The following is a 27,995-nucleotide window of genomic DNA, read 5'->3' on the forward strand; positions in this document are numbered from 1 at the left end:
AACAAATGGATTTTTGGTAGTTTCAAAACTGGAATAGATAGGTAAGTAATGCTTTATGCTTTTGCAGAAGTTTCATTTTTTTTAACCTTTACCTGGAGTTCCCCTTTAACTGCAAACCACACCTGAACTGGTGATGAGAGTGGTGCTGTCTCTGGAAGAAAGTAACCATGTTTTTCTACCGTAATTCTGGAGAACCCCTTTAACAAAATATTCATAAAGTTATGGGAAAAAAATAGTAAAAAAAAATGCAAACAAACTTACCTGGTACTGACCAGACGTTGGCCTGCACCAGTTTGTGGGACTTTTTAAAAAGTTGCAAATGATAAATTGGGTGCAAATCCTAGATTAGGCAAATTTTTGGAGTAATACTCAAAACAGACAGATAAAAAAAAGTTGCATCAAAAAAAATATTCACCCGTTGAATACTGGTTCATAAATAGAACTTAGACCAGAAATGGGCGAAATATCCAATTATTCACCTAAAAATAGGCTTAAAGATCTTGATATATTTCCCCCCTAGTGTTTTTTTGTTTGTTTTTTTACCACCTATAGAAGATATTTTTAGTTTCCGAAGTCTTGTTCTTAAAATCTTTAGTTGTTTGGCAACTCATTGAAATGCAGTAAAAGTCTTCCCTCAGCCAGCCCCTTTAAGGCATTCATTAAGTTGGTGTGCTTTACAAGTAAAAATAGTACGGAGCGCCGCTGAATTTCAGATCTATGAATACTGACTTCCTGGAAGACTTTCTCATCTGGTAAAACAGCACAGAGTAAACGATTTTCCAATTTACAATAATCCTGTGTCTTATATACTGTAACCACTCCCAAGTGGCCTCTTACCAATGCAGACCATTGTCAGTTCAGCCCTTTCCAGAGCTGGATACATAGATCTTACTATAGAACTGGTGAGAACAGCAAAATCTTTAAAACTTCCAAACAAATGTTTTCTTTTACTCTGGCAGCTGTTCGTGTTCTTTAGCGTGGCCAAGATCAGTTTTAAAAGGACATTTCAAGTACATTTGTTACATACCGTATAAGTATAAGTGATTATCAGTGTTTTTTCTTTAAACTTAAAGCGACGTACCAGTTCAAGTAATGAATCTTTTTTTCACTACCTGGTGGGCGCTGGTGTGTAGTCCCCACTGACGTGGTTCATTTTTCAAGCCGACACCTGGTTCCCATGATCTCCGCTGGTTTCTTCATGTGTATGGGTCTGCTCTATGCACTGGTGACCCCCATGGGGCCCCCAGTGTAATGATATACACGATATGATGGTTTGCAAATCATGATAAAACTGTAGCCAGGAGACAATACACTACTGAAAGTATGTCTGTTTGGGTGGCCATGGGCCCCGGGCTACCGCCCAAAACGGCCCTATTATAATCCACTATTGCCAACAATCCTTGCTTGATATAGAGGTTGGAACTATTCGTCTCACCAGAATGAGAATGCAGAGGACCTCACCTGTGGACCTCATGCTGTGATCAAGGCTCAGAGTGAGACGAAACGCACCTAGAATTTTTAGAGAACTTACATTTCTGTATGTAAAGATTTTTATTTTATTTTATTATTTACAATATATACCGGATTTTATTGGATTGGTGGAATATGTTTCGTTTATCCACGCACTTACCTCTCCCCGTTCCCACAGTGAGTGTCTGGACCAGCTGCGGGAGTCCCGCCGGAAGTCTCTTTCCCCTGAGTTGCAATGACGTCACGACTTTGGGGGGGGGGGGGGCAATGCTTTTTATGGCTGATGGACTGGCCTCTTAGCCAATCAGTGACTGGAGAGGCGTCCCATCCCAGTCTCTGACTAGCTGAACAACGTTGCGATGCCTCAGTGCCGGAGATCCCGGAGGGGTCCCTTGGACGCTCAGCACAGGCACGGGGGGAGGTAAGTTGCTATTTAAAAACAATTTCCCCCCTCCCCCTGCAGGCTGCCGGCTTTTAAACCACTGCCTAAAACAGTTCCACCAAAACAGCTCTAACCCATCGAGGCATGGACTCTAAAGCTGTCTCCATACTGGGAACACCCCACAAAACCTGGCACTTTGTAGATGCTGTTACCTAGGTTTTTTTTTACACCTTACCATCTAGTCCTTGTCAAGCTGACACAGATCCCTTTTCTTGCCCCATTTTTACTGCGTCCAACACATCGACTTCCAAGACAAGAACTGACTGTTTACTGTATATTCCACCCCTTATCCACAAGATACTCAATGTTGTTCCCTTTGTCAGTGGTTTTCTGGATGATCCATGTATATCATTTATTATTTTCGTGTTAATAAAAGGCTATGTATGTGCTGTCCGGATCCATGGAGTCAGACTTCCCTCACCCACCCAGGCTGTTTGACAGTTTTCCCAGTGTATATGAAACAACTGTCAATCAGCTGGTGCCGAGCTTCTTGTTCTACTTTGTATCACTAGATAGAAGATTGTGCTTTGTCAGTTTGACAGTAGATTTTGAAAAACAATACATTTCATGACAGGAGTAGTTTACACATGATGCATGGATGGTTTACTATAGTGGAAATCATGAAGGCATACAGTCCAGGCCTTGATGGTGCTTGCTTGTGCTTACTGTAGTCACCAGTCCCATGGACGCTGAATGCGTCAGCTGGGCACGTGTCACCACAGCCCCACTCTTATGCATCTAAACTGAGGGCTGAGGACCCCTGTTCTAGTAATCAGTGGGGGTCCAAGTGGTGGGACCACCAGCAGTCATACATCTGTGGACTGGTGGAAAATATATATAATAAATTGCTAGATGGCCTTTTAATATGATAACTGCATTTTGCCTTTGATAAATACAGTGGTCTACAGCCCCTTTACTCTGACCCGGGAAGTCTCCCTCACCTTCCAAATCATAGCAGATCCACTTCAGGCTGGGGCTTGTATCAGGGGACAGGACTGTGGAGGTATTCTCTCCATAGCTGTAACCCCTTTCTCCCCGGACAAAGTGCTACTATACTGTGCCCACATCTGCCCTGCTCATTCCTTCATGCTCCCTGCAGTCTCCTTCAGCCCTTGTGTTTCCCATCCCCTCCATTCCTGCTATAATGTGCCTTCCCTCACACTCAGCTATACACACTGCTGTATATAAAGTTTCTGTCTCTGTCCTCCTGCACAGCTCTGTGATTCTCCCTTCCTGATTGGTCCATGCTGAACACACCCTCCCCCTTCCCCGTTGTAGTCATGTGACCACACAAACCTCTGACAGCAGCCCTGCTTCTCTATTCTATCCTGTTGTACTACGCTACTGCATTATGAGGATCTGAAGTTCTTTCCTTTATCTGCTGCTGTTTTTTTTCAGGTTTATGCAGTTACTATACATTATACACCACATGCTGATTGCTATACTGTACAGTAACTTATATATCACATATCCAGCTGCTGTTGTGTTATCAGGGTTATACAGTTACTATACATTATATACCACATGCTGCTATACTGTACAGTAACTTATATATCACATATCCAGCTGCTGTGTTATCAGGGTTATGCAGTTACTATACATTATACACCACATGCTGATTGCTATACTGTACAGTAACTTATATATCACATATCCAGCTGCTGTGTTATCAGGGTTATGCAGTTACTATACATTATATACCACATGCTGCTATACTGTACAGTAACTTATATATCACATATCCAGCTGCTGTGTTATCAGGGTTATGCAGTTACTATACATTATACACCACATGCTGATTGCTATACTGTACAGTAACTTATATATCACATATCCCGCTGCTGTGTTATCAGGTTTATACAGTTACTATACATTATATACCACATGCTGCTATACTGTACAGTAACTTATATATCACATATCCAGCTGCTGTGTTATCAGGGTTATACAGTTACTATACATTATACACCACATGCTGCTATACTGTATGGTAACTTATATATCACATATCCAGCTGCTGTGTTATCAGGGTTATACAGTTACTATACATTATATACCACATGCTGATTGCTATACTGTACAGTAACTTATATTATCACAGATTCAGCTGTTTCTAACTGTTTATTTCATCTGTTCTACTTGTTCAGAATAAAAAAATCATTATTTTTGGGGTGTGGAACCAATTGTCTGCATTTCAGTAATTTCTTATGGGAAAATTTGCTTTGGTTTAAGAGTGATTTGGATTACAAGCGCCGTCCCGGAACGAATTATGTTCGTAATCCAAGGCACCACTGTATATGAGCAAGAAATTGGAGTTTTATTTCTATATCTTAATTATTCTCCTTTAAATATGTTTGATATGCTAACCATTGGATTTTAGGTTAGAGCTATATAGCATCTTAGGATTTCTGACATGTCTCATGGATAAATATCACTGTATCACGCAGCCTGCATTGCATCTTATGAAAGTAAATGTGGTCACCTTGTGACCCTCAAATTTCATTGAGCGCAACAAAGCAGTCACCAATATTCCATTCTGGATAGGTTTCTGAGGACCATAGGGTTATGGCCACAATGTGACAACATTCACTTCCATAAGCTTCATGCAGGCAGTATGACCCCACTACCTCCAGAGCTCCAGCCTTCATATACACAAGAACATCTCTATATTCCTGCGGGATGTGCACGGCCTTTCCTCTTCTGTACACTCATCACAGTTATTGCCAGTGCTAAACATAATTCCTCTGATGTAATTGAATGCATCGCTTTAGGTAGGAATACAAAGAACTCTTCAGTCTAAGACCCATAAATAACATATCAGAAACGACCGACGTCCTTTTACTTGCCCATAATGACAAACCATATGTTTTTCTTCTGCTACAGATTGAAGATATCATCACCAGGATGCAAGATGATAAAGCTGGTGGAGTCCCTATACGAACAGTCAAAAGCTTCCTGTCTAAAATCCCCAGCGTGGTTACAGGTAAGTTACTTTCAATTATCTGTCATTCTATAAATAAATCCATGTCAGCAACTGTATCACATGTCATTAAAAGTGTGATTGGTTGTGGTCTGTCTGCTGGGACCTGTTTGGTACTTATAATGAAGGGTCCTGGTCCTCATTCTGAATGGTAGTTTGCTTCATCATAATCCAGTGAATGAAAATGGAAGATAATGGAAACAGTTGTTTATCTCCCATTCATTTTAGCTGAGAGTCACTTTATACACAGGTGCTACCGCTATTAAAAATGATAAGGACACCACAGAGAAACTTTTCTTCTTCTTCTTTCGTTTTTCTTCTTCTTCCTTCGTTCTTCTTCCTTCATCATCTTCTTCTTTCTTCGCTCTTCTTTCTTCGCTCTTCTTTCTTCGCTCTTCTGTCTTCGCTCTTCTGTCTTCGCTCTTCTGTCTTCGCTCTTCTGTCTTCGCTCTTCTGTCTTCGCTCTCCTTCCTTCCTTCCTTCCTTCCTTCCTTCCGTTGTTCTTCTTTCTTCCTTCTTCCTTCCTTCGTTCTTCTTCCTTCGTTCTTCTTCCTTCGTTCTTCTTCCTTCGTTCTTCTTCCTTCGTTCTTCTTCCTTCGTCCTTCTTCCTTCCTTCCTTCCTTTCTTCTTTTCTTCTTCTTTCTTCTTCTTTCTTCTGCTTTTTTGAAAAGGCCTCCTTAGTATACCAAATTTGAAACCGTTAAGGTGAATATACCACTAGTTTATCGCTTGGTGTATTTTACATGACCAGATGGGCGCCTGCGTGGGGATGATGGTGCCGCGGTCCTTTTTTTGAACTGCTGCCCGTTACCATGCACGGTGACTGTCTATTGCTGGGCATCGCTTAGAATCAATGGAGCCGCGTCACAGAGGGGAACGGGTTACATCACACTAGGGGCCAGCGGGCCCGCCTCCAGTGCTTTAAGCCGAGTCAGTGCTCAGGAATAGACCGTCACCATGCATGGGTACAGGAAACAGTTAAAAAAAAAAAAAACGCCTTAAAGGGGTTGTCCAGGACTTTTCAATAAACTAGAATTGCATTGACTTCTGTGGTTGCTGTATGTTCTGCTGTATATGCACTTTGATTATTTTTTTCTAGCTCCCCTTGTGTTCTCAGGCTCAGTCACATGACCACTCTAGTCCACCAAGTCGAACGCTCAGCACTACTTGTCACATGACCCCTCTGCCTGTGATTTCTTTCCTTATGTCCAATATCTGTTTTGTGTACCTTCCACTGAACATGATCTCAGGTGGAGTCAATAGGTGGGTGGGGGCAGGTGTTCTTCCTATGACCTGGGAGACAACATGGTCCTGGTCGTCCTGTTCTCCATGCAAGATGTTGTAGCATTTCTCTAAATAAAATATTATTTTTAAAGGTAAAATTTGTGACTTTCCCCTTCCATCTTCAGATACTGCTGGTGCACGTCTATAGACAACTGTGTAATTATTCATGGTAATTTACATTACAAAGTCCTCTGAATCCATTTGCATGCACATTTTGGGATATCTAATAGAAATAAACAGACTTCCTTGGTAAACATGATCGCATGCTGTAGACTGTAACTTGGCAACAAGGACATTATGTAACATTGATATTAGTTTGGATTTAATGTAAGGCTGCGCGTCCATCACCATCAGGCCATCCGTGGCACATATATGTCAGCAGAATGTCAAAATAGGACACCAATATAAACAGGCACAGGCCCCATTTACTTAAGTGGTCGACATATACTCAGCTAGTGACTATTTGGGGTCATTTCCCAAACAGTCACGTTTCATCAAAACAGGTATACATTCTGGAACTGACACAATATTAGCTTACTACGTTCAGGCCATTGAAGTCAATAGGGTCCGTGCCTGTCTATTCATGTCTATGTCGGTATCCCATTATACCGATGTACGGTTGCCTTGTATAGAACAATTGTAATATGAATCCAGGCTAATCTGTATGTGTAACTGTGAACAAGGCCTAACACAAGCCGAAACGCGTCTACACTCCAATCTATGGAGATGGTGCAACTTTTATTTGTATTTTATGGACTGGATTTCAAAAATCTGTTGGATTTTTTGGTGGCTTACTGGATAATTGTTCTTCTTGCATTCAATTCTTTGCTCAAACCACTTCAAACCCATGCCAAGGCCAAGATTTATAAAGATTGTGCCGGGTGCCGATCCAGAATGGAGTTACAAATTTTGTCACAAAGACCACAATAAGTTACAGGAGTGCCCATTGGATAGGTCCTTCCCTGGAGGGATATATGGCTAGCCCCGTGTTTCGAGACTCTTAAATGAGGCTCCACAGACTCTTTTTACATATTTGTACTTCCCAGCAGGCAATGCACCTAGGATTTCACTGTGCTGAGCATTTTTACTAGCAGCCTACAGAGTATTCTTTGGCTGGTCTCCCTGAGATCAGTGATCGTTTTATCGTACCTAGTACCTAGCCAGGATCCTGCTCTACACTGATGAGGGGAAACTCCTTGAAACACCTGTCTGTGGATGGATACCTGGCTTTGGTACTTCCCTTGTTAGACTTGAAAATTGAGTTGGATATTGACTTAAAGGGATATTTTAAAGGGGTTATCAATCGCTACGCACAAATGGCCCCTTTTCCTCCTCTCTTGTCTCCAGTTCAGGTGTGGTTTGCAAGTAAGCTCCATTTACTTCAATGGAACTGAGTTTGAAGCCCCACCCAATCTGGAGACAAGAGAGGGGGAAAAGTGGCCATGTTTTTGTAGCACTGGATAATCCCTTTAAAGGTTATTCAGCGCTACAAAAACATGGTTGCTTTCTTCTGAGATAGCACCGCTCCTGTCTACAGTTTGGGTGCATGTTTTGCAACTTAGTTCCATTGAAGTGATGGGGCTTAATTGCAAACCACACCTGACGGGTGCTGTCTATGGAAGAAAGTGGCCATGTTTTTGTAGGGCAGGATAATATGTGGTAAGCAAGGAACGTACTGTCAGCAAACGCTATATGACTTTAATGTTTCCATAAAGGATGCAATCAGCTGACAGAAAAGAGTTAGATTTTTTTGGAGGTGGCGGGGGTGATCGCTGGGATGTTTAAACCGGGCAGTGTTCTGGAATGAATCTTAGACGCATTCATTTCTCCACCATCCGCCTGCATAAAACGCCCTTATGGAAAATCTCTTAAAAGCAATGGTTGCCCTTGTTTTATGTGCAGTTTTGCAGTAGAGAGATAAAACTACAATTCCCATCATGCCTGGACAGCCAAAGCTTTAGCTTTGGCTGTCCAGGCATGATGGGAATTGTAGTTTTGCCACAGCCAGAGAGCCTTGATTTGACACTCCCGGTGTAGGATCACTTCCCACATTGTCATATTGCTATATCAATCCAAATAGACTACAGCCTCTCATAATATAGCCTGTAGTTTCCTCAGGAGCTGCGGAGAAGTCATAAGGAATTAAAATTTTCCAAAATACTCCGCTTTATTATCAGAACACTTGTGCCGTTAAAGGGAGCAGCGCTGAAAATAGCAACCAGCCATGAAACGCTACATTTCCCCTGCAGCACCCGGCGTACTGAAAATGTAATATTACATGGTGGCCACTTAAAGGAATAGCTGTCTGTGTAATATGAAAGGGGCTTAGAGCGGGAGTCGCTTATTCTTTGCTCTTTGTTATGGCTGAGAGAGTAGGGGGGATGGTGTGAAGTTTCAGGAGACCTTCTTTTTTTTTTTTTTTTTTTTTTTTTAAGAATTGTAAGTATTTTTTGACTAATAATAATAATAATGCTTTAATTTGTATAAAGCCAACTGATGCCGCAGCACTTAGTTTTGGTACCTGTCACCCTTAGGGCTCACAATCTAAATTTCCTATCTGTATGTTTTTGGCGTGGGAGGAAACCAGAGGGAACCCAGGGGACACCTACCCCAACATGTAGACAACATACAAACTCTTTATAGATGTTCCCCTTGGTGGGATTTTAACCAGGACCCCAGCGCTGCAACACTGCTAACCACTGAGCCACCGTGCTGCCCCCAGACTAACCTGACTAAGGGTATAAACCCACACACCGTATATGCAGCATATTTACTGCTGCGGTACGCAGCAAATACGCAGCGAACACGCAGCAAATACGCAGCAGATTAGATCTAAATAACTGAACACAGCATCAAATCTGTACCAACAAATCTGCTGCGTATTTGCTGCGTATTTGTTGCGTATCTGCTGTGTATACGGTGTGTGGGTTTGTACCCTAAAGGTCGTATTACATGGCACAATATTGAGGGGGAAGTGATCGCCGAACTCTCCGGTCAACGCTCAATTCCCCCTCATTCCCCACTAGCTGCCTGTGCTATGACATGCAAGCAGGGAGCTGCGGGAGGGACTGCCCGGACAATCCTTAGATCTTCCAGGTGACCGATTAAAGTCAATGGTGGAAGACCATCGCTATCATAATCAGGCTGTTTCAACATGTTGAAAGACCATGATCAGCCAGAATGGCCAGTAATCAGCCATGAACAGCCGATAATCGTTTGGTAAGATAGGGCCTTGATGCTATAGTCTTTGCATAACATGAGGGATAAATCGTTCGAAAAATTGATATTGTGAACGTTTTTAAGATCACTTAAGCCCATCTCGCGGTCAAGCAGGGGGTTAACTGCAGCTAAATAAAAAAAAAAAAAAAAACATTTAACTCAACTAGGGCCCGTTCCCGGCCTCCGCGTGCCTTCCGTACCATTCCCGGCGCAGGCAGTGTGACGTACACTACCAGCGCCGTAGACGTAGATTGCCGAACCTCTCCCCGGCAGCCAAGCGTCTTATCGGAGAGGCTCGAAGATGCTCGGCTGCCGGGAGAGCTTCAGGAGAATGAGAGGTGTGCCAGAAGTTCCCTAAGCCTCCCTCATTCTCCCAAAGCACTCCTGGCAGCCAAGCGTCTCCGAGCCTCTCCGATGAGACGCTCAGCTGCCAGGGAGAGGTTTGGTGATCTCAGTTTCAGGCGCAGGTAGTGCACGTCACACTGACTGCACCAGGAACGGTACGGGAGGCGCGCGGAGGCTGGGAGCAGGCCCAGGTTGAGTTAAATGTTTGGGGGTTTTTTTATAGTGGTTGCCCCATGCGGTGGGGATGGGGCCATTTTTGAGCCCTCCCACCATATGAGGCGACCATACCCGGCGTATAAGAAGACCCGACTTTAACCCTGATTTTTCGGGGTTAAAAAGCCGTCTTATACGCCGGAAAATACGGTAACAATAATTTAATGGTCTGCTCAAAAGATGCAATCGATGACCTACCAATAAATTTTCATTAGTCGTAAGATCGTTGCCTGCATACACTCCAAAAGATTATCGCTTAAATTCGAACGATTTTTCGCACAATAATCTTTTTGTGTAAAAGGGCCTTTAGTGGTAATAATATTGCACATTGTGAGGAATCTAAGTATAAAATGACAAAAAGAACAAACAGCAACTGCAAACACATCACGTTCATTGTAAAATCCCGTAAGTCCCTGTTCTTTAGATATATATAGAGATAGATATACACACACACTGGGGCAACAAGCAGCCAGGGAAAGACCTTCTGGAAATAGCACAGAGGAAACATTGAAACGGTAATAAGAATAAGAATCACAGCCTGACTATTTTACATGCTGTTTTTCGAGGCACAAAACTGCAGCTTTCTTTGTTACCCAATTAATTCTGCTTGAGCTCCGCACTGTCACGGGGACTTACTCCAACAGATAATAGCAGTGGTGTTTCTTGAAAAATGTCAAAATATCAAGAGTGTTAAACTAGACGATGATACATTTCATCTTTTATTATAGTAAAAGGAACCGCTTTCGCCTCCTTTCTGCTCGGGAACAAACAAAGGGAGGCGTCTCTTTCTATTTATTCCTAATTTTACGGTACACTGCTTACCCCACCTCTGCAGCAATCATGGTTTTAACCACACTGCATCGCTGCTAATCCTACGTTACAGGAATTTGGCTGTGACCCATTTACAGTAGGTCTGCTCCATAAATACTGTCCGTGGACGGCGGACGGGTTTGTACCGGGGGTTATCTTAGCTGTTGGCATTTAAAGCACTTAAACATGGAGGGTTTTTTTTATCAGTTTCAACTAGAAATGCTTGTGCTGCTCCACTCTTAAAATAGTTGTATGTAGGTCAAATTGAAGACGGGAACTCTTTGAACGGCGTCGTATTTAATGGCAGGCACATAATACACTTGTATTAGGCCCCGAGGCAAAGAAGTCCTCTGATTTTTCCTAAGCATCCTTGGAAGTTTTAACATTCGGTATTTCTAGAAACACTTAAGCCCACCCGAGATTAAAAAAAAAAAAATAGCAAAAAATATTAAACTGTTTTCTATAGTGATAATATATGTAGATTTGTTATATGTTTTTGTGTGTTTTTTAATTATTTAGTACATCACTGAATTTACTTCGGTTTTAAAAGATAGGTTATTGCAACCAGTGCATAGTACCGCTAATGGAAACTTGTGGCGGCACTGGCCCATTAGTCTTAAAGACATCTTGTATTTGGAAAGGAACATTATTCACAATTACATGGTGCCTCGTGGGAAACCAGGAGGTGCTGACGTTAGTACAGTCTGGTGACAGTTTTCCTTTAGAAAACTATCCAGGGCAGATTTATTAACTGCGCCCCTGGGGTATGCCATGGAAAATTTTGGACAAACCTTGCAGTTTGCTCAAAAACTCTGCACCTTTTCCATAGCATAGGCCTCGCTCACCAAGGCAGTGCAGAGGCATGGTGTGCAAACAGTTGTAAATCATGGCAGAATTCTACACCTGCTATGAAGAGACGCCTCTTGGTAAACTTAGTGGGTTGAATGAGGGCACATGAGTATGCCCATATTGATAAATATCCCCCTCCATGTTTTCCAGGTATCCCTATCTTATCCATCTTTTCCAGCCACTGGTCAAGTGCTGAGCGTATGGGGTTTAGCAAATTAGATATTTTTTTGTAGCTACTTATAATGCATCCATAATGTGTTTTAGGATTTTTTTTTATTTTTTTTTTTGGGGGGGGGTGTTTCTTAAAGGTGTTTTCAGGGAGGAACACACTGATCCATAGGATAGATTTGTAATTTACTTTTATTTAAAAATCTCAAGTCTTCCGATACTTATCAGCTGTTGTATGTCCTGCAGGAAGTGTTTTATTAACTTTATTTCAGACAGTGCTCTCTGCTGCCACCTCTGTCCATGTCAGGAAATGTCCACAGCAAGAGAGGTTTTCTATGGGTATTTGCTGCTGCTCTGGACAGTACCTGACATGGACAGAGGTGGCAGCAGACAGCACTGTTTCAGAATGTAAATAAAACAACACTTCTTGCAGCATATACAGCAGATATATATTATATATATATTTTATATATATATATATATATATATATATATATATATATATATATATATATATATACTGTAGCTGTACTCACTCTGATTTTGTTGATAGATCCAAATGTATTGTGAATTAAAACAGTGTGACAGTCCATCTAAGAAATCAGTGGCTGTACTCATGGGCATTTCCTATGGGGAAGGATGGAGAATGGGAAGTTCTAAGCAATGGGACCGACACTAGTGGGGAATCAATAGCAAGCAAGTACTGTTTTTCATGTTTTACTGCTATCCTTCTAAATGTTATAGGCTATAAACTATCAGTTGTTTGGAGGGACACACATTCAGACATCAGCTGTAGCATCTTCATTATTTACATGGGCATGTATACCTGCATACTGCACACTTAGGGCAGTATTATATGGGCCAATGGGGGCCCGATAATAACTGTAAACGAGCGCCGATCTGCTAGATCTGCGCTCTTTTACTGGGCCTATTACACGTCCCGATAATCGTTTAACAAGGGCTGCAGGAACATCGTTACCGATGTCCTTGCAGCCCTTGTTTAAACTATACATTACCTATCCATGCTGCAGGGCTCCTCTTGCGGTCTTCTTCTCCCTGAGTCCCACACACTCCAGCTTCAGAGCGGCCTGTCTCAGCTAACAGGCTGCTCAGCCAATCACTGGCCACGGCGATCCTGGCCTGTGATTGGCTGAGTGGCCTGTCAGCTCAGACAGGCTGCTGTGGAGCTGCAGCGCGCGGGACCCGGGGAGAAGCAGAGCGCAAGAGGAGCCCTGCAGCATGGATAGGTAATGTATTCTTCTTTGCATATCGTTAGCTGAGCTGCCGTTTGCACACCTATTATACATAGCGATGCACGGTCGGCACCTGACAATTATAGGTCCAAACCTATATCAACGATCAGCCGATGACAACGATAATCAGCTGATCGTTGTGTTTATTACACGGAACGATAGTTGGCCGGATAGGGCAGATTATCGTTCGGTGTAATAGTACCCTTAGTAGAGGTAGGGTATTGCAGCAATGTCCCATTCAAGTCAAGAGGTCAATGCTCAGAAGTGGGAAGACTGGCTGTGGTGTGGTGTGTCCCACAGGGGTGTAGCTATAGGGGGTGCAGTTGCACCCAGGCCTGGGAGCCCGAGGGGGCCCATAAAGTCCCTTTTCCTTATACTGTATAAAGAGATTATATATGAAACATTATTGTTGAGGGACTTTGTGACAGATTTTTGCACTGGGACCCACTGGCTTCAAGTTAAACCTCTGATGATGCAGATGATTACTTTTTATAATTGTATATACCAATGCAAAGTTAGGTAGTGTAATATGGAAGTTTTTGCCATGCAAAGCCTCAGCTAACATTATGGCTTGAGCAATAGTCAGGGAATGCTGGAAGTGTTTCACCTATAATGACTGGAGACTATAGGTGAGTGAACCTCGAGAAATCTTTGGTTAGTCCGAACCTGATTGCTCTGAATTTGTTACCGGTGGATCAAGAGATTGGCTGCAGCCCTAGGGAGTCCTGGATAACACAAATACAGCCTTTGGTTTGGTCTATGGCTGTATCCATGTTCTTCAGCCACCTGTAATCAAATGCAGAGCGTGTGGGTTTGGACGAGCCCAAGCCTCCTCGTGGTTCACTCATCCCTACAGGAGACCTTACCTGTAAACAGAATACACAACATAATCACTGACTCTTAGGCGATGTCTTCTTTGTAGTAATTCCAAAGGAGAGTCTAGTCTTACACACTAGTGTGTTCAGATGCAGCTAGAGACAACTAGTTCAACAGGCTAGAGATAGAGAGACAACAGGCTAGAGATAGAAAGACAACAGGCTAGAGATATCTGGCTATCCCGTGTTTTGAGACTCGCAACCGAGACTACACGGACTCTTGTTTTGCATATTTAAATTTTTGGGGGCATCAGTGGAGATTCTTGATTGAGTACTTTATTGGAGTTTTTTTCACTGTTCTCCTTGAGTTCAGTGATTACTGTGTTTTGAGTGGTTGATTTGTCATTGCCACAACTAGCCAGAATCCTACCCCACACTGATGAGGGCCAAATACCCCGAAACGGCTGTCTGTGGATGGAGGCCTGCCTTGGCAAGCCCTTGTCATGATGGCAATACTCGTACCTTGAGTTAGACATTGACAAAAAGGGGCCACCCTGGTATTTCCCTATTTATGTTCCAATACTCGCATCCGAGTGGGACTTAAGGGGCTATTTATATGGGTGGTGTGGTGCTCTCCCCATCATGGAGGCACCCCGTGGCAACAGGCTAGAGATATCTTGCTATCCCGTGTTTTGAGACTCGCAACCGAGACTCCACGGACTCTTTCTTTGCATAGTTCTTTTACTATCACTTCTACTATATCTGTTATGCAGTGATAGGCACTTTAAGGGAGAAGTGACCAGGAACACCCTAACCCACGCCGAGAACATGTTTAAAGGGTGCAGGGCAGTATCCTGAAACACAAGAGTAACTAGCCTGGGTAGGACAAAGCTACCAAGGAAGGTCTATGTATTCTATCTCGCAGTGCAGGCAACTGGGACACCCCTGGAAACTAAGAAATAAATAAATAAACGACACTGTAGGGCACAAGGTGGTCAGACATAGTCTTTACACGGGTACAAGTAAACGTCTCCTTCTAAAGTATTTTTTTAAAGTTCGGGCAGAGTACATTGCTACATTGGGTTGGGACTCCCTCAACAAATTCTTCTCCTCATATGTGTCTTACCTTCATCCTCTACGCTGTTTCCGTGCAGTTTAAAGTTTAATCCTCCATCTAGGAAGCACACTTGGAGCACCGGGGGCGGGGCTAATGCCACCAGAGCACTGATCCAGCTGGCCCACTCCATTGATAATAATTAGAAGGGGCAGGCCCAACAAGGCAGATTGCTGTAGGGATGGGTCGAACCTGCCGAGGTTTGGGTTCGTACAAACCTGAACTCCCGGCAATGATTCCCTCTGTCTTCCACCTCTGTGGAGAGGGTGGATACAGCCGGAGGACCACCTGGAAAACTGGCATACAGCCATAGCCATAGGCTGTATCCCAGTTTTCCAGGCGGTCCTCCGGCTGTATCCACCCTCTCCACGGAGGTGAAAGACGGCCGGAAATAATTGCCGAGAGTTCAGGTTCGTATGAACCTAAACCTCGGCAGGTGCGGACCATCCCTAGATTGCTGTAGCCAGTCCCCAGTGCTCCAACCTGCCCTAGTAGACTGAGGAGTAAACATCAAACTGCACAGACACAGCGCTGAGGATGAAGGTAAGAGACATATACCTTTATTCTTAGCGCCCCGGGCACAATAGGGGGCTACCAACAGGTTTGATTTTTTTTTTTTTTTTAACCTGCTAATACTTTCCCTTTTAAGCAGGCTGTAGTTTGTTTTTATGCAATCAGAGAAGCCCTTTGTAAAGCTCAGTTGTGTTTTATGCCATACAATAAAATCTAAACCCTTAGATATAGATAGATAGAAATAGATGCACAGTGAAAATAAGTGGGTTTTGATATGCAATGTTGCTTGGGCAATAACTTCCTCTTTCCTTTGAAATCTCTATAGCATTTTGCATGAATTGTATAAATCGTACCCATCATGGACCCTGCCAGGGCTTTATGGCTTTTAGCTGAAAGCAGGAGATCTATAAAGCATATTTTGGCCAGAAATGAATGACACCTCCCACCTACGGCAATGCATTTTCTCTGCATAGATGTTAAACAAATCCTGTTTTTGGCAGACCATCTTGCAGCCCTATTACTTGTAGTTCTGTCAGTGCCAATGACGGGTCCATCAGCATCTGCATCATACATAAATTTATTTTTAAGTCTGAATCAGTTGTCATGTGATTCCCTGGGAGACTAGGCTGTCGCTGGAGAGAAGACTGCTGTTAACTGGCGGACCGAAAAGTTAAAAGTAATAAGGCTAAAGGTTTTGCAAGGATTCTTTAAGTTTTAAACTTTGTAAATGCATATTACTGTATTATTACTTTCCATTTTACTACTGGTGTTTGACAGCCATAGTAATATTTACTATTCCCTTCATTTTTATTTTGTGTCTATTTTATGTATGTCTAAGCTATTTGCTATGTTTCCTGGAAATTGCTTTATAATGTTATTATTTTTAGTTTTAGTTATTATTATTAGTTTCTTATTACTACCAGCAGATGATTTTAAGGGTAGATTGTGAAGATTCAATCTCGGCACTCACCATAAATGTTTCATAGTTTTATTGTAGAACATACATATCCATCATAAACACAACAGGACGTTTCTGCGTTGGCCTTTCTCAGCCAATGCCGAAACGTCCTGTTGTGTTTATGATGGATATGTATTTTCTACAATAAAACTATGAAGCATTTATGGTGAGTGCCGAGATTGAATCTTCACAGTATTCCTCTAATTTTTTTTTTCCTACTACGTGCACCACCCATAGACACAGAAATGCCGTCCAAAGAGTTTTTTTTCGATGGGTAGCGGAATTCCAGCGGATTTCACACTGCGAGTTTGCAGCAAAATCTGTGCGTTTCCTCTCCTGTCAGTTTCAATAGGATTACTTACTCGCAGCTGAATTGTCATCCCGCTGCGAGTATGTAAGAGCCAGCCCCCTTAACCCCTTGCGGCCTGGTGCATACATTATCTGTCTGCTCTCAGGCTCCTTGCATCCTGACATCCCGCTCAGCCACCCAAAGCAAGCTGGAGCACGGACCAGTAATATATACACCAGGCCGTGGGGGGATAAGAGGCCTGCCGCTTACATACTCGCAGCAGGATGACAATTCTGCTGCAAGTATGTAATTGTGTTGAAACTGACAGGAGGGGAGTTATAATAGAATCTGAAATCCGCTGCTATTGTGTTATCTGTGAACCCACCCTAAGGCTGGGTTCACACAACGTATATTTCAGTCAGTATTGTGGTCCTCATATTGCAAACAAAATCAGGAGTGGATTAAAAACACAGAAATTGAGTTGATGGCCGCCATATAACGGCAAATAACAGCGATTATTTCAATACCACAGCCGTTGTTTTAAAATAACAGCAAATATTTGCCATTAAATGGCGGCCATCCACTCAATTTCAACATTGTGTGAACAGATCAGGGAAAGGGCAGCAGTGGGGAACCGTGGCTAGGTAATGAGAGGTTTTTATTTTATTTTATCTCTGACCCAATGGCTTTTTCTTTTTTTTTTTTACTATACTCTTGGATACCTCTTTCTTCCATTTTGCAGTTCTACTGTCAATCATTCCATGCCATATATATCAATCAGCTATAATATTCACATTAGAGATGAGGGAATTTGCCTAGAGGTCAGGCTCACGTGAACCCGAACGATGGGCAAGTGCGCTTATCTCTAATTCACATTTATAGGTGACATGAACAGCACCAGACTAGACTGGATTCTTACAGAGTATTTTGGGCCATATATTGATTCTCATTTTGGTCAATATTTTTACCAAAACCAGGAATGGGTTCAAAACACTGAAAAAGGTTCAAATCTTTTCATTTTAATTATTTTCTGTGTTGGCTCCACTCCTGGTTTTAGTAACACTATCAAAGAAAATAAGGCCCAAAATAAGGACCTAAATACTGTTCAACAGTTTGTTCTTAAAAATGATGGGTGAAAGCAGGAACAATTGGCAATTGTATGTTTGTATGTCATATGTTTGCAGCTCTAATTTCTCAACGTTGCCAAACATCACTCACAACTCAGTTAACACCTAATTGATAACATTCCAACACCAACAAGCGTGAAGGCAATATCCTTTCCAAAGAGCGCTGTATGTGGCAAGCTTATATAATCGGATCAGGTTTACTTAAGGATATCAACATCCAGCTTTGGCAGTTTAGTGCAGAAGCTCAGTGATATACAGTAAGTTCCATCTTAAGGGTATGTTAACATACTAAGAATCCATATAAAACTACATGGAATCCGTGTAAAACAATCAACAGTAGTAATGTTTCTTTTTTTCGATTGTGGATTTGAAATTTGTGTCAGTTTGATGTATTGGGTAGCACACATCAACCAAACCTATATCTTTTAGCGCACAAATCTGCAACAGAAAGCTGAGGGTATACTTAGAATTTCTGATCATGTGCAGTTGTTGTGAGTGTATGGCCACCACTGGACATTAATTTATACATTGCCATAGGGCTTGTTCACACTGAGAAAATTCAGTGGACGTCTCTGAGCGGAGAGTGAAGGTGCGTAAGGTGCTATTTGACACTAAGGCAGGTGGGATTCCGCCAAATTTGCTCACTGTGAACAGCCCCAAATGGTTTGAAGGTGTGAAGTTTGGGTGGTTTGCAGACTACTAGAATTCATAATACATTCATTCTTAATACTGTGAGTTGAAAATGTTTTATGGCCTAGGCCTGATTTATAGACATAGAAACACTCATTCCCAACTATTGGCCCATGTACAATAGAAACAAGAAAACAGTCGTTAGTCGGCTGATTACATAGTCTGTTCAGCCAATAAAATAATAGTTATCAACCGCACATCACCCTGTGTAAACATCAGATGTGCAGTCAATAATGATGAATTTAAATGGTGATCGTTCTCATGGTTGGCTGTTCAATATTCAAGCCGCCTAAAGGCTCTGCAAACGGGTATCACGTATCGTTGCTCGTTATCTGGAGCCCATTGGCCCTTGTCATTCAGTGACCATGTATAGTTTCCTTGCAACAATGGTCACCAACCTATAGCGTAAAATAAATCCAAGAGCTGAAAAAAGTTGGGAAAGGAAGGCTTACATGTCACAATATAATGAGTGTTGAGCGAAGCTGTCAAAATGTTTGGGTTCGGCAATGTTAACCAAATCCGAACACTCAACATTTGATTTCCCACCACTTCAAAAGCTGGATGCTGCCGTAAGGCTGCCAGGAAAACATGGAAACAACCTGTGGCTATATTCATGTTTTCTAGGGTGGCATTCAACTTTTGAAGTGAAATCAAATGTTGAGCGTTTGGATTTGGTAACATTGCCGAACCCAAAGATTTTGACAGCTTCGCTCAACACATTATATTGTGACATGTAAGCCTTGCTTTTCCAACTTTTTCCAACTCTTGGATTTATTTTACACTATAGGTTGGTGACCATTGTTGCAAGGAAACTATTCATGGTCACTGAATGACAAGGGCCAACAGGCTCCAAATAACGAGCAACAATACCTGCAATCGGCAACACAAAATCTAATACATTTTACCCAGGCTCAGTTTACAGCAGGATGGCTGTGCATTTTTTTTGTTTGTGCACTTGTCCCATGATTGATCAAAATCAGGTATCTGTCCACAGGGCAGATGGTTGGGGTTTAATCATCATGATCCCAGTTAGATCAATATTAGCATTTTAGGAGTTGCCTGCGTTCTTGATGAACAGATTAACAAAATTATTATGTTGTAATTTAATATTTGCACTCATTAAATCCCCTGTGGCGGTTGTTATGAAGTGATTGGTGTCATCCTGTTCTAGAAAGGGAGGAGAGCAAAAGTAAAAACATTGGAGGAGATCTACTAAAGATTGCCATTTTATATGTCATTGGAGTAAGATGTGACAAATTTATGAAGAGGCCTTCGTGGCTGTCCAATCTACAAAAGCTTACAGCCATCGATACCAATTTCTAGTGCATACACTAAATAAGAGAAACAAGGGGAAGGACTCAGTAACTGAAAAAGATTGTCTAAACAATTGACAACCCCTTTAAATAAATAGTACTTTGGTAAAGGGGACCTGTGTCATGTTCCAATGATGTCAGCTATTATCATCATCCATGTAAAGCTGCTGCTCCACAGATTTGGGTACTTGTTACTTTTTTCTAACTTTTTTTCTTAGTTTTGACACCCAATATACTAAAAAAGGAATCTGTTTCTATGGAGAGAGCACTCAGGTTCATGCCCTATTGACAACAGACTGGGTTAGACAGCCACATGAACATTCTAATGTATAGTCAATCTATGGATCGTCAAGGAGGTGCCCATTATTGCTCTCAGTGGAACGTGAAAATAATGATTCAACTCCATGCATTTTCTTGGGTCAGAACCTCTTCTCTATTCTCCTGCAGATCATCTCCAGTCCTCCAACACGACTATAATGCTGGCCCCAAAAGTAGATGAATTGGCACATGAGTAAAGCTCAATAAAGTGGTCCTATTTGGGGGGGCAAAAAATTTTGGAGGGTGAAAGGGAATATGTTGTTAGATTTTATTTTATTTTTTTACATAATCTAAGATCCTACTGAGCGTGTCAAAGAGGAGGGGCCTAGAATGTCCGTGTCTTAGGCCTGCTGCGCCTTTCGAGTCTTCCTCACCACCCTTCTTCTGTTTAACAATACAACCGGGCAGGATTCTCCTCTTCTGTACCAACCTGGAGCAAAGATTACAAGAAAAAAGGGTACAACAGCACAAACCAGGCAGATGAAGTCAGTGCCCGTCTCACCACACTGTCCCAGGAGTGGTAACAAATCCAAAAAGAGGAAAAGACCGCACGTCCAGATGAAATTCAGTGATTTAATAACACACTGTTGCGCTACGTGATACTGCTGCTTGAAAAAGGCTGCCTATAGCCGAAAAGTCACGCAATGGGGTGTTATTAAATCTCTGAATTTCGTCTGGACGTGCTGTCTTCTCCTCTTTTAACCTGGAGACGTTCTGCATCAGTGCGTCTGCAGAGGGTGTAGAGGAAGACCTAAGAGGTGCCGAAGGCAAGTGCGCCCCTCACCCGTCCATTGGTTACACTCTCCGGTATCTCAGTCTTCCCCCAATGAATAGAGAATGGGAGATGTCGGCGACCTCGTTCTCAATGGCTCCAGGAGATCTTAGCGGCGTAGCTATACTGGGCCCCATTGACAGCTGGACAGGATTTCATGCAATGTCTATTGGGAAAAGGCAGCCGTCTATTAAACAGTGGCTGTTATCAATAGATGTCTGCCTTTTCCCTGATAAAAGCCGGCTTATTTCCTTAGTGGCAACATAGCCCAAAACTTTGTTTTTCGGCAAAAAGACGGCATAAGGAGAGATTTGAACCACGGAACCAGGAAAGGACCTTATAGTGTAAGGGCTAATGAATGCGTCAGTGGTTTGGGGAGGAGTTGCTGGTAGGTACAGATTTGCTTTAAGTGTTTATATAAATATTTTTTTTTTAGAGAATTTGTGGGTATTGAGATTTTTTTTTAACCATTTTCACATAAAATGACAAGTCACATCTAGTACTATACTATTCTGATTCAGCCTGTCACAACAAAGAATAAGGAATGATATCAGTAATATAAGGAAAGTGACATACAAGAAGGTATCCTGACAGCACGACTGGTTCAAAAGCATTAGGGAGGACACATCAAGAGAGGAAGGGAAGGAGGCAAGATGGAGGCGAGGAGAGGAAGCAACACATTTTAATTGGGAGATACAGATCAAGCAAGCAATGGATGCCCATCTTCACACACCGCTAATACTTTAGAAACATGATAAGAACTAGCACACTAAAACAGGAATGGGGAACCTCCTCCCCCCAGCTATGCAAAACTATATTTACCATATTGCCTGGCCTAAAGCTAACTAAAGCTCTGGCTGTCCAGGCATGATGGGAATTGTAGTTTTGCAACATCTGGGGGGCCGAAGGTTCCCCATCCCTGCACTAAAGCATGAACCTTGTTATAGTGGGCTCACCCAGAAATTAAAGCGACTCTGTAGCCAAAATCTGCCCCTCCTAAACTGCTTGTACCATCAGATAGCTGCTTTTAATCCAAGATCTGTCCTGGGGTCCGTTCGGCAGGTGATGCAGTTATTGTTCTAAAAAACTTTTAAACTTGCAGCCCTGTGTCAAATTGGCGTAACCTAGATTGTGTATACATTAGTCCCTCCTCCTCCCCGCACTCTTCATCATAAGGAATACTCCAGGCAGCATTTCTCCTATTCATCACCTGTGTGAACACTGCACCTTTGCTGGATCGTTAAGGCACCTGTGCAATGTTCAGACAGGTGAGAATTAGGAGAAATTCTGCCAGGGGTATTCTTAATGGTGAAGAGGGTAAGGAGGAGGGACGGTGCGGCGTTGCAAGGTTAGGGCATAGACACTTTAGGCCACACCAATTTGGCACAGGGCTGCAAGTTTAAAAGTTGTTCTTTAGGACAATAACTGCATCACCTGCCAAACGGACCCCAGGACAGATCTTGGATTAAAAGCAGCTATCCGGGGGCGGGGCTTGAGCATGGCTGTGTGAGGACGCGTTTGCTCTGAGCTCCGGGCACGCTCTGCACTATCGGGATTTTTTCCCACACTACCGCAACTCCGTTATGCCCACCGGGTCACGGAAGACCCCCTGCACGCCACAGGCGACACCACAAACCTTTCTGGCCCGCTTCGCCCGTCCGGTCCGGCAGACCCCGCCGACGTCCCAGCAACGCACCAAGATGGCCGCGGCGCCTGTGACAAGGAGCACCGCACAGAAAGCGACTCCCGCCTTCCCTGAACTGAGTCAGACGACCCCGGAGATCCTCCGGACACCGCTAGAGCTGGATGCAGTCTCCCCGTCCATGACTGATCAGGATCCGCGCTCCCTGCTGACCCCGGCCATGCTGCTGACTGAGGTGAGGTCTCTCCTTCATGCCCTCCCGACACGTGAGGACCTCACGGCTCAGCTAGCCCGCATGGAAGAACGCCATGCTGGCGACATGGCAGACCTTAAGTCCGGCATCACGGCAGTCGCAGCAGCTGTAACCGGACTGGAGATACGGCAGGCGGCACTAGACCAAGCCGTCACCACTCTGACCCCCCGAGTAGACACACAGGAGGCCATTTTACGGGATCTGATCTTCCATGTGGACGACCTAGAGAACCGGGGCCGACGTAACAACGTCAAGATTCGCGGTCTCCCGGAGGAGATTGGCCCGGATCGTCTCACGGGTACAGTGCGGTACATTTTTAATAAGTATTTGGGGGACCCCGGGGATACCCATATTGAGATGGACCGGACACACAGAGTGGCAGGCCCGCGCCCACAGGAGAAAAACCGCCCCAGAGATGTGCTGTGTCGCGTCCATTATTACCAGCAGAAAGAGGCGCTGCTCCAGAGAGCATGGGAACTGGGCCCTATGGACTTCGAAGGAGCCGAGATCACCCTTCTGCCTGACCTATCTAGGCGCACCCTAGCCATGCGCAGGATGCTGCGGCCTCTCCTGGACGCTATCCGTGATTCTGGGGCATCCTACAGGTGGGGATATCCCTTCCATCTGATTATACGGCAGGCGAACACCACCTATATACTCCGCACACCCGCAGATCTCCCGGGCGCACTTCAGCTGCTGGGCCTTGCTTCGCTGCACCTGCCAGACTGGACACTCCCGGCCCTTCCGCCCTCGGCCTTTGGCCCTCCACCAGGTAGTCGCTCCCCACGGGCGGAGACACGCAGGTCGCGATCACCGATGAGGAGGGGACCCCGTTCCCCACGCCAACGCGACCCTCACTCTCCCGCGCACCCCCCGGTTGGAATCTGCTGAAGAGGGGCCCCGCTATGCTTCGTGCCTCTGACACAGCTGGCCACGAGACTGACTGCCCCACGCTATTCCATGGACTCGCCAGCTAACAGGGGGTTAGCAGGTTGCTTACCCAGTGTTGGTGCATGACCACCTCAAGAAGTCGATAAGGGAGAGATGCCTTTTCTACCCTGTTACTAGCCCCAAAGGGGGCCCTGTTGGATTGCTGTTGCTATTACTGAGCCTCCCTCCCCCCCCCCCCCCCCCCCCCCCGTTGGCACGTTTGGTCACCCTCCGACGTCGGCTTCTCCAGTTTCTCCTCTACTAACCTGGGGACTAGACGTGGGACTGCTCTCCACATGGCCTTTACAGTTGTTGGTGACGGCATGCCACAGTTTCAGTTGCCAGTGCCTCTTCTCCCCCCCCCCCCCCCCCCCCTCCCCCCCCCCCTCTTTCCCCTCACCCCCCCCCCCCCCCCCCCCCTCCCCCCCCCCCCCTCCTCCCCCTCCTTCCCTCTACATTCGCCCTGTGCCTTACCTCTCCGCCTCTCAGTTGGGGACTCATGCCCGACCCTCCCCCCCCCCCCCCGCCCTGCCTCACAGTCCGGTCCCCCCGCATCTGACGCGGCTCGGCATCTGCTGTCACCCCATCTCTGCATCGAGCGATGGCCACGCTGGGGATACCAAAGACTCTCGTATCATAGGGACAACGGCAACATGGTGATATCCGGTGCTATGACTCTCACCCCCCTTTACGTATAGGGTATCCATGTATCCCACCGTCGGATGATTATTTGTATGCTGCTGTATCCTTCCCACCCCCCGCCCCCCCTCCCCCCCTCCTCCCCCAATCCCCCCTCTCCCCGCCTCCCCCTGCCCTCTCCTTAAGCTGTTCTCCCCCAACCTCCCCCCTCCACGACCCGCCCCTCCCTGGCTCCTACTCCCCCCCTTCCTATCCCTGGTACTTTGTTCCCTGGTTAACTGTTGATTTTTTGCAGGACTCGCCGAGGATATGACGACTTTCCTCCTCCCTCAGTGGTTGGCTCGGTGTACAGGCATGCGCAGACCCCGAGTCGATGCCGCTCATATGAGTGTGTGCCCTCTCTGGGGTGTATCTGTACCCCCACTCTTCCTTCTCCCTTTCTCCACTCCCTGGCATTCTCCTGGGGTTTCCTGGCTCCCTCCTCTCTCTCCCCTCTGAACCCTCGACTTCACCATACCGGCTGGTTACAGTCTGGATCCCTTAGTTACCTCATTTTCGGGAGCGTTCTGCCCGAGCTCCCCCACCTGGCCTGCTCCTCCTCGTTCCTCGCCAGTTCTCTCCACTGGTTTCTGACTGGTGACCGCATCGGCCCCTGCCAGATCTAGTGTTTGGGTCTTTGATACCCGTAGTTGTTTTCTCTTTCCCCTCTTGTGTGGGCCCCTGCCCTTCTGCCTCGGTTCCCCCTCCCTCCCCGTTCCCTACTTCTCTCCCTTCTCTCTCCCACCTCCCTTCCCTTCTCTCTCTTTTCTTTTTATTTTTCTCCCTCCTCGGCTGCCCCTCACTGAGCCATGTCCTCGGTTCTGTGTGTTTCTCTCAATGCACAGGGCCTGAATATTCCGGAGAAGCGCTCTTCGCTGCTGCGCCTTCTGTGGGCCAAACGAGCCTCGGTGGCGTGCATCCAAGAAACGCACTTTCGTGCGGACCAAATACAGAAATTGACGGACCGCAATTTCCCTGATGTCTTCCATAGTTGCTCACCCGATTCCAAAACGAAAGGGGTTTCCATCTTATTCTCTCGCACTGCCCCATGGGAATTCATTGATCAGGTGTCGGATCCGGAGGGGAGATTTCTCTTCGTGAAAGGTAAAATGGCAGGTACGTTATGCACTTTTGGCACAGCCTATCTCCCTAACTCAGGCCAGCCAGCCTTCTTAGAACGCTGTCTTGCCGGAGTTGAGGATTTTCTGGAGGGTATGGTTGTTCTCGGTGGCGACTTCAACATGGCAATAGACCCGACTCTAGACTCTTCCTCAGGCCGCTCCTCACTTTCTTTCTCGTCCCTTCGCCACACTAAACTAACTCTACATTCCTACCAACTGATGGACGTGTGGAGGCTTCATCACCCCCGGGATAGGGACTACACCTTCTTCTCCAACCCCCACAACCTCTACTCGCGCATTGACTATTTCTTTCTCTCTCACTCTTACCTTGATTACGTGACAGCTACCACTATTGATCCCATTTCCTTTTCCGATCACGCCTTGATCTCCATCTCCCTGGCCTTCAACCCACCGCAACCCCGAACGTGGCGTTGGCGACTTAACGATACTCTACTCAGAGATCCCGGGATCCTCGCTAACATCCGCACAGACTTGACCAATTATTTTGCCACCAACACCACTGCAGACTCCTCTCCCCTGATGATATGGGAGGCCCATAAGTGCTTCATCCGGGGCACATTTATTAAGTTAGCTACCCGCCTTAAGAAGGACCGTTCTGCCAAGATAAAGGCCCTGTTGTCCAAAATCGGGGAACTAGATAAACAACACAAGAGGTCACTTGCCGCAGATACTGGGATGGAACTCGCCACTTTAAGGGGTAAGCTGCGGGATCTGACCTTTGCGAACGCAAAGGCTTCACTGGCGCGCTGCCGTCGTCACTATTTTGAGTTCGGCAGCAAGCCAGGCAAGACTCTAGCTCGGGCCTTGCGGTCGCAAAGAGCCCGATCTTTTATTCCCCAGGTGGCCTCGGCCTCCGGCTCTAAACTTTCTTTAACCCCCCAAATTGCTGAAGCTTTCCGCGCCTACTACGTGAATCTATACGGCCTTGCTCCCACCCAAACGCGTGCCGATCTTGAGACACTCAACTCCTCGATATCCGCATACCTCCGGGACTCTGGCCTTCCCCCCCTTCCCGAGGACAGCATCTCCTCCATTGAAACCCCCATCACAGACGCGGAATGGGAATGGGCTCTTAAGACCTCCCCTTCCGGAAAGGCTCCTGGCCCGGATGGTCTCACCCTACCCTACTATAAGTGCTTTGGCCCCCTCTTAAAAGATCATTTCCTGGCCGCATACAACTCCATTTCCACCGGTTCCATCCTGCCTGCCGACTCTCTCCGTGCCCACATTTCTGTAATTCCCAAAGAAGGCAAAGACCCCTCCCATTGCCAAAACTATCGGCCTATTTCCCTCCTAAACCTGGACCTCAAGTTCTTCTCCAAGATCCTCGCGGCTCGCCTGACCCCCCTCCTCCAACCCATTATACATCCAGACCAAGTTGGTTTCATGCCCATGAGAGAGGCCCGAGATAACACTACTAGGGCAATAAACATCATTCACTACGCCCGCTCCTCACCCCTGCCTTCCATTCTATTATCTACTGACGCGGAGAAGGCCTTTGACCGAGTCAGCTGGCCTTTTCTCTTCTCCACCCTCCGACATATCGGCATCGGTCCGCATATGATGGAGTGGATTAGCTCTTTATACTCTCACCCTACTGCCCAGGTCTCGGTCAACGGCCTTCTCTCAACCTCCTTCCCTATTTCAAATGGCACGCGACAGGGATGCCCTCTCTCCCCTCTCATCTTCATCCTGACACTGGAACCTTTTCTCCGACACGTTAGGAATAATACGGACATCTCTGGAATATCTGTGGGTTAGAGGGTACACAAAGTAGCGGCGTATGCGGATGATCTTCTCTTTTTCCTTACACAGCCCTCGGTGTCCCTCCCCAACCTCCTCTCAGAACTCTCGCGATACCAGGCCCTATCTCATTATAAGATCAATCTGCAGAAATCTGAGGCGCTCAACCTCACCCTTCCCGCTGCCGGGGTCTCCGTGCTGGAATCTTCTTTCCCCTTCCGCTGGGCTCGCTCATCTCTCACGTATCTAGGGATCCACCTGACGCCGTCAGTATCGGACATCTTTAAGACAAACTTTCCACCTATGCTTCGGCGCATTGAGGCAGACTTGCTGCGGTGGCACAAGGGCACCTTCACATGGTTCGGGCGTTGTTCGATCTTCAAGATGAACGTCTTGCCTCGCCTATTATACCTCTTCCAGGCCCTACCTGTGGCGGTGCCTATGTCCTACTTCCGGCAACTCTCGTCCATTCTCACCAGGTTCATATGGGCACATAAGCAGCCCAGACTGGCAAAGCTAGTCTTAAACCGGCCTAAATTAAGGGGGGGATTGGGACTTCCTAACCTCTACCACTATTACGTTGCGGCCCACCTCTCTCGAGTGGTTGACTGGCACCGCCATGCACCCACGAAAGCATGGGTGTGCCTGGAAATGGCGTTGTCCCC

At 45.4% G+C, this 27,995-nt stretch overlaps 1 protein-coding gene across 9 annotated transcripts in view; it reads left to right on the forward strand.

Moving 5' to 3' along the window:
- RGS6 (regulator of G protein signaling 6) overlaps positions 1 to 27,995 on the forward strand; it is a 290,618-nt gene that overhangs the window by 198,448 nt on the left and 64,175 nt on the right. For all 9 annotated transcript variants that reach the window (XM_069949184.1, XM_069949176.1, XM_069949181.1 and 6 more), the window contains one exon: positions 4,796 to 4,895. In XM_069949184.1, coding sequence (XP_069805285.1) covers positions 4,796 to 4,895 — 100 coding nt within the window. The remainder of the gene's footprint in view (positions 1 to 4,795; positions 4,896 to 27,995) is intronic.

Source organism: Dendropsophus ebraccatus, chromosome 13, assembly GCF_027789765.1.
Source record: "Dendropsophus ebraccatus isolate aDenEbr1 chromosome 13, aDenEbr1.pat, whole genome shotgun sequence".
Taxonomy (NCBI): Eukaryota; Metazoa; Chordata; class Amphibia; order Anura; family Hylidae; genus Dendropsophus; species Dendropsophus ebraccatus.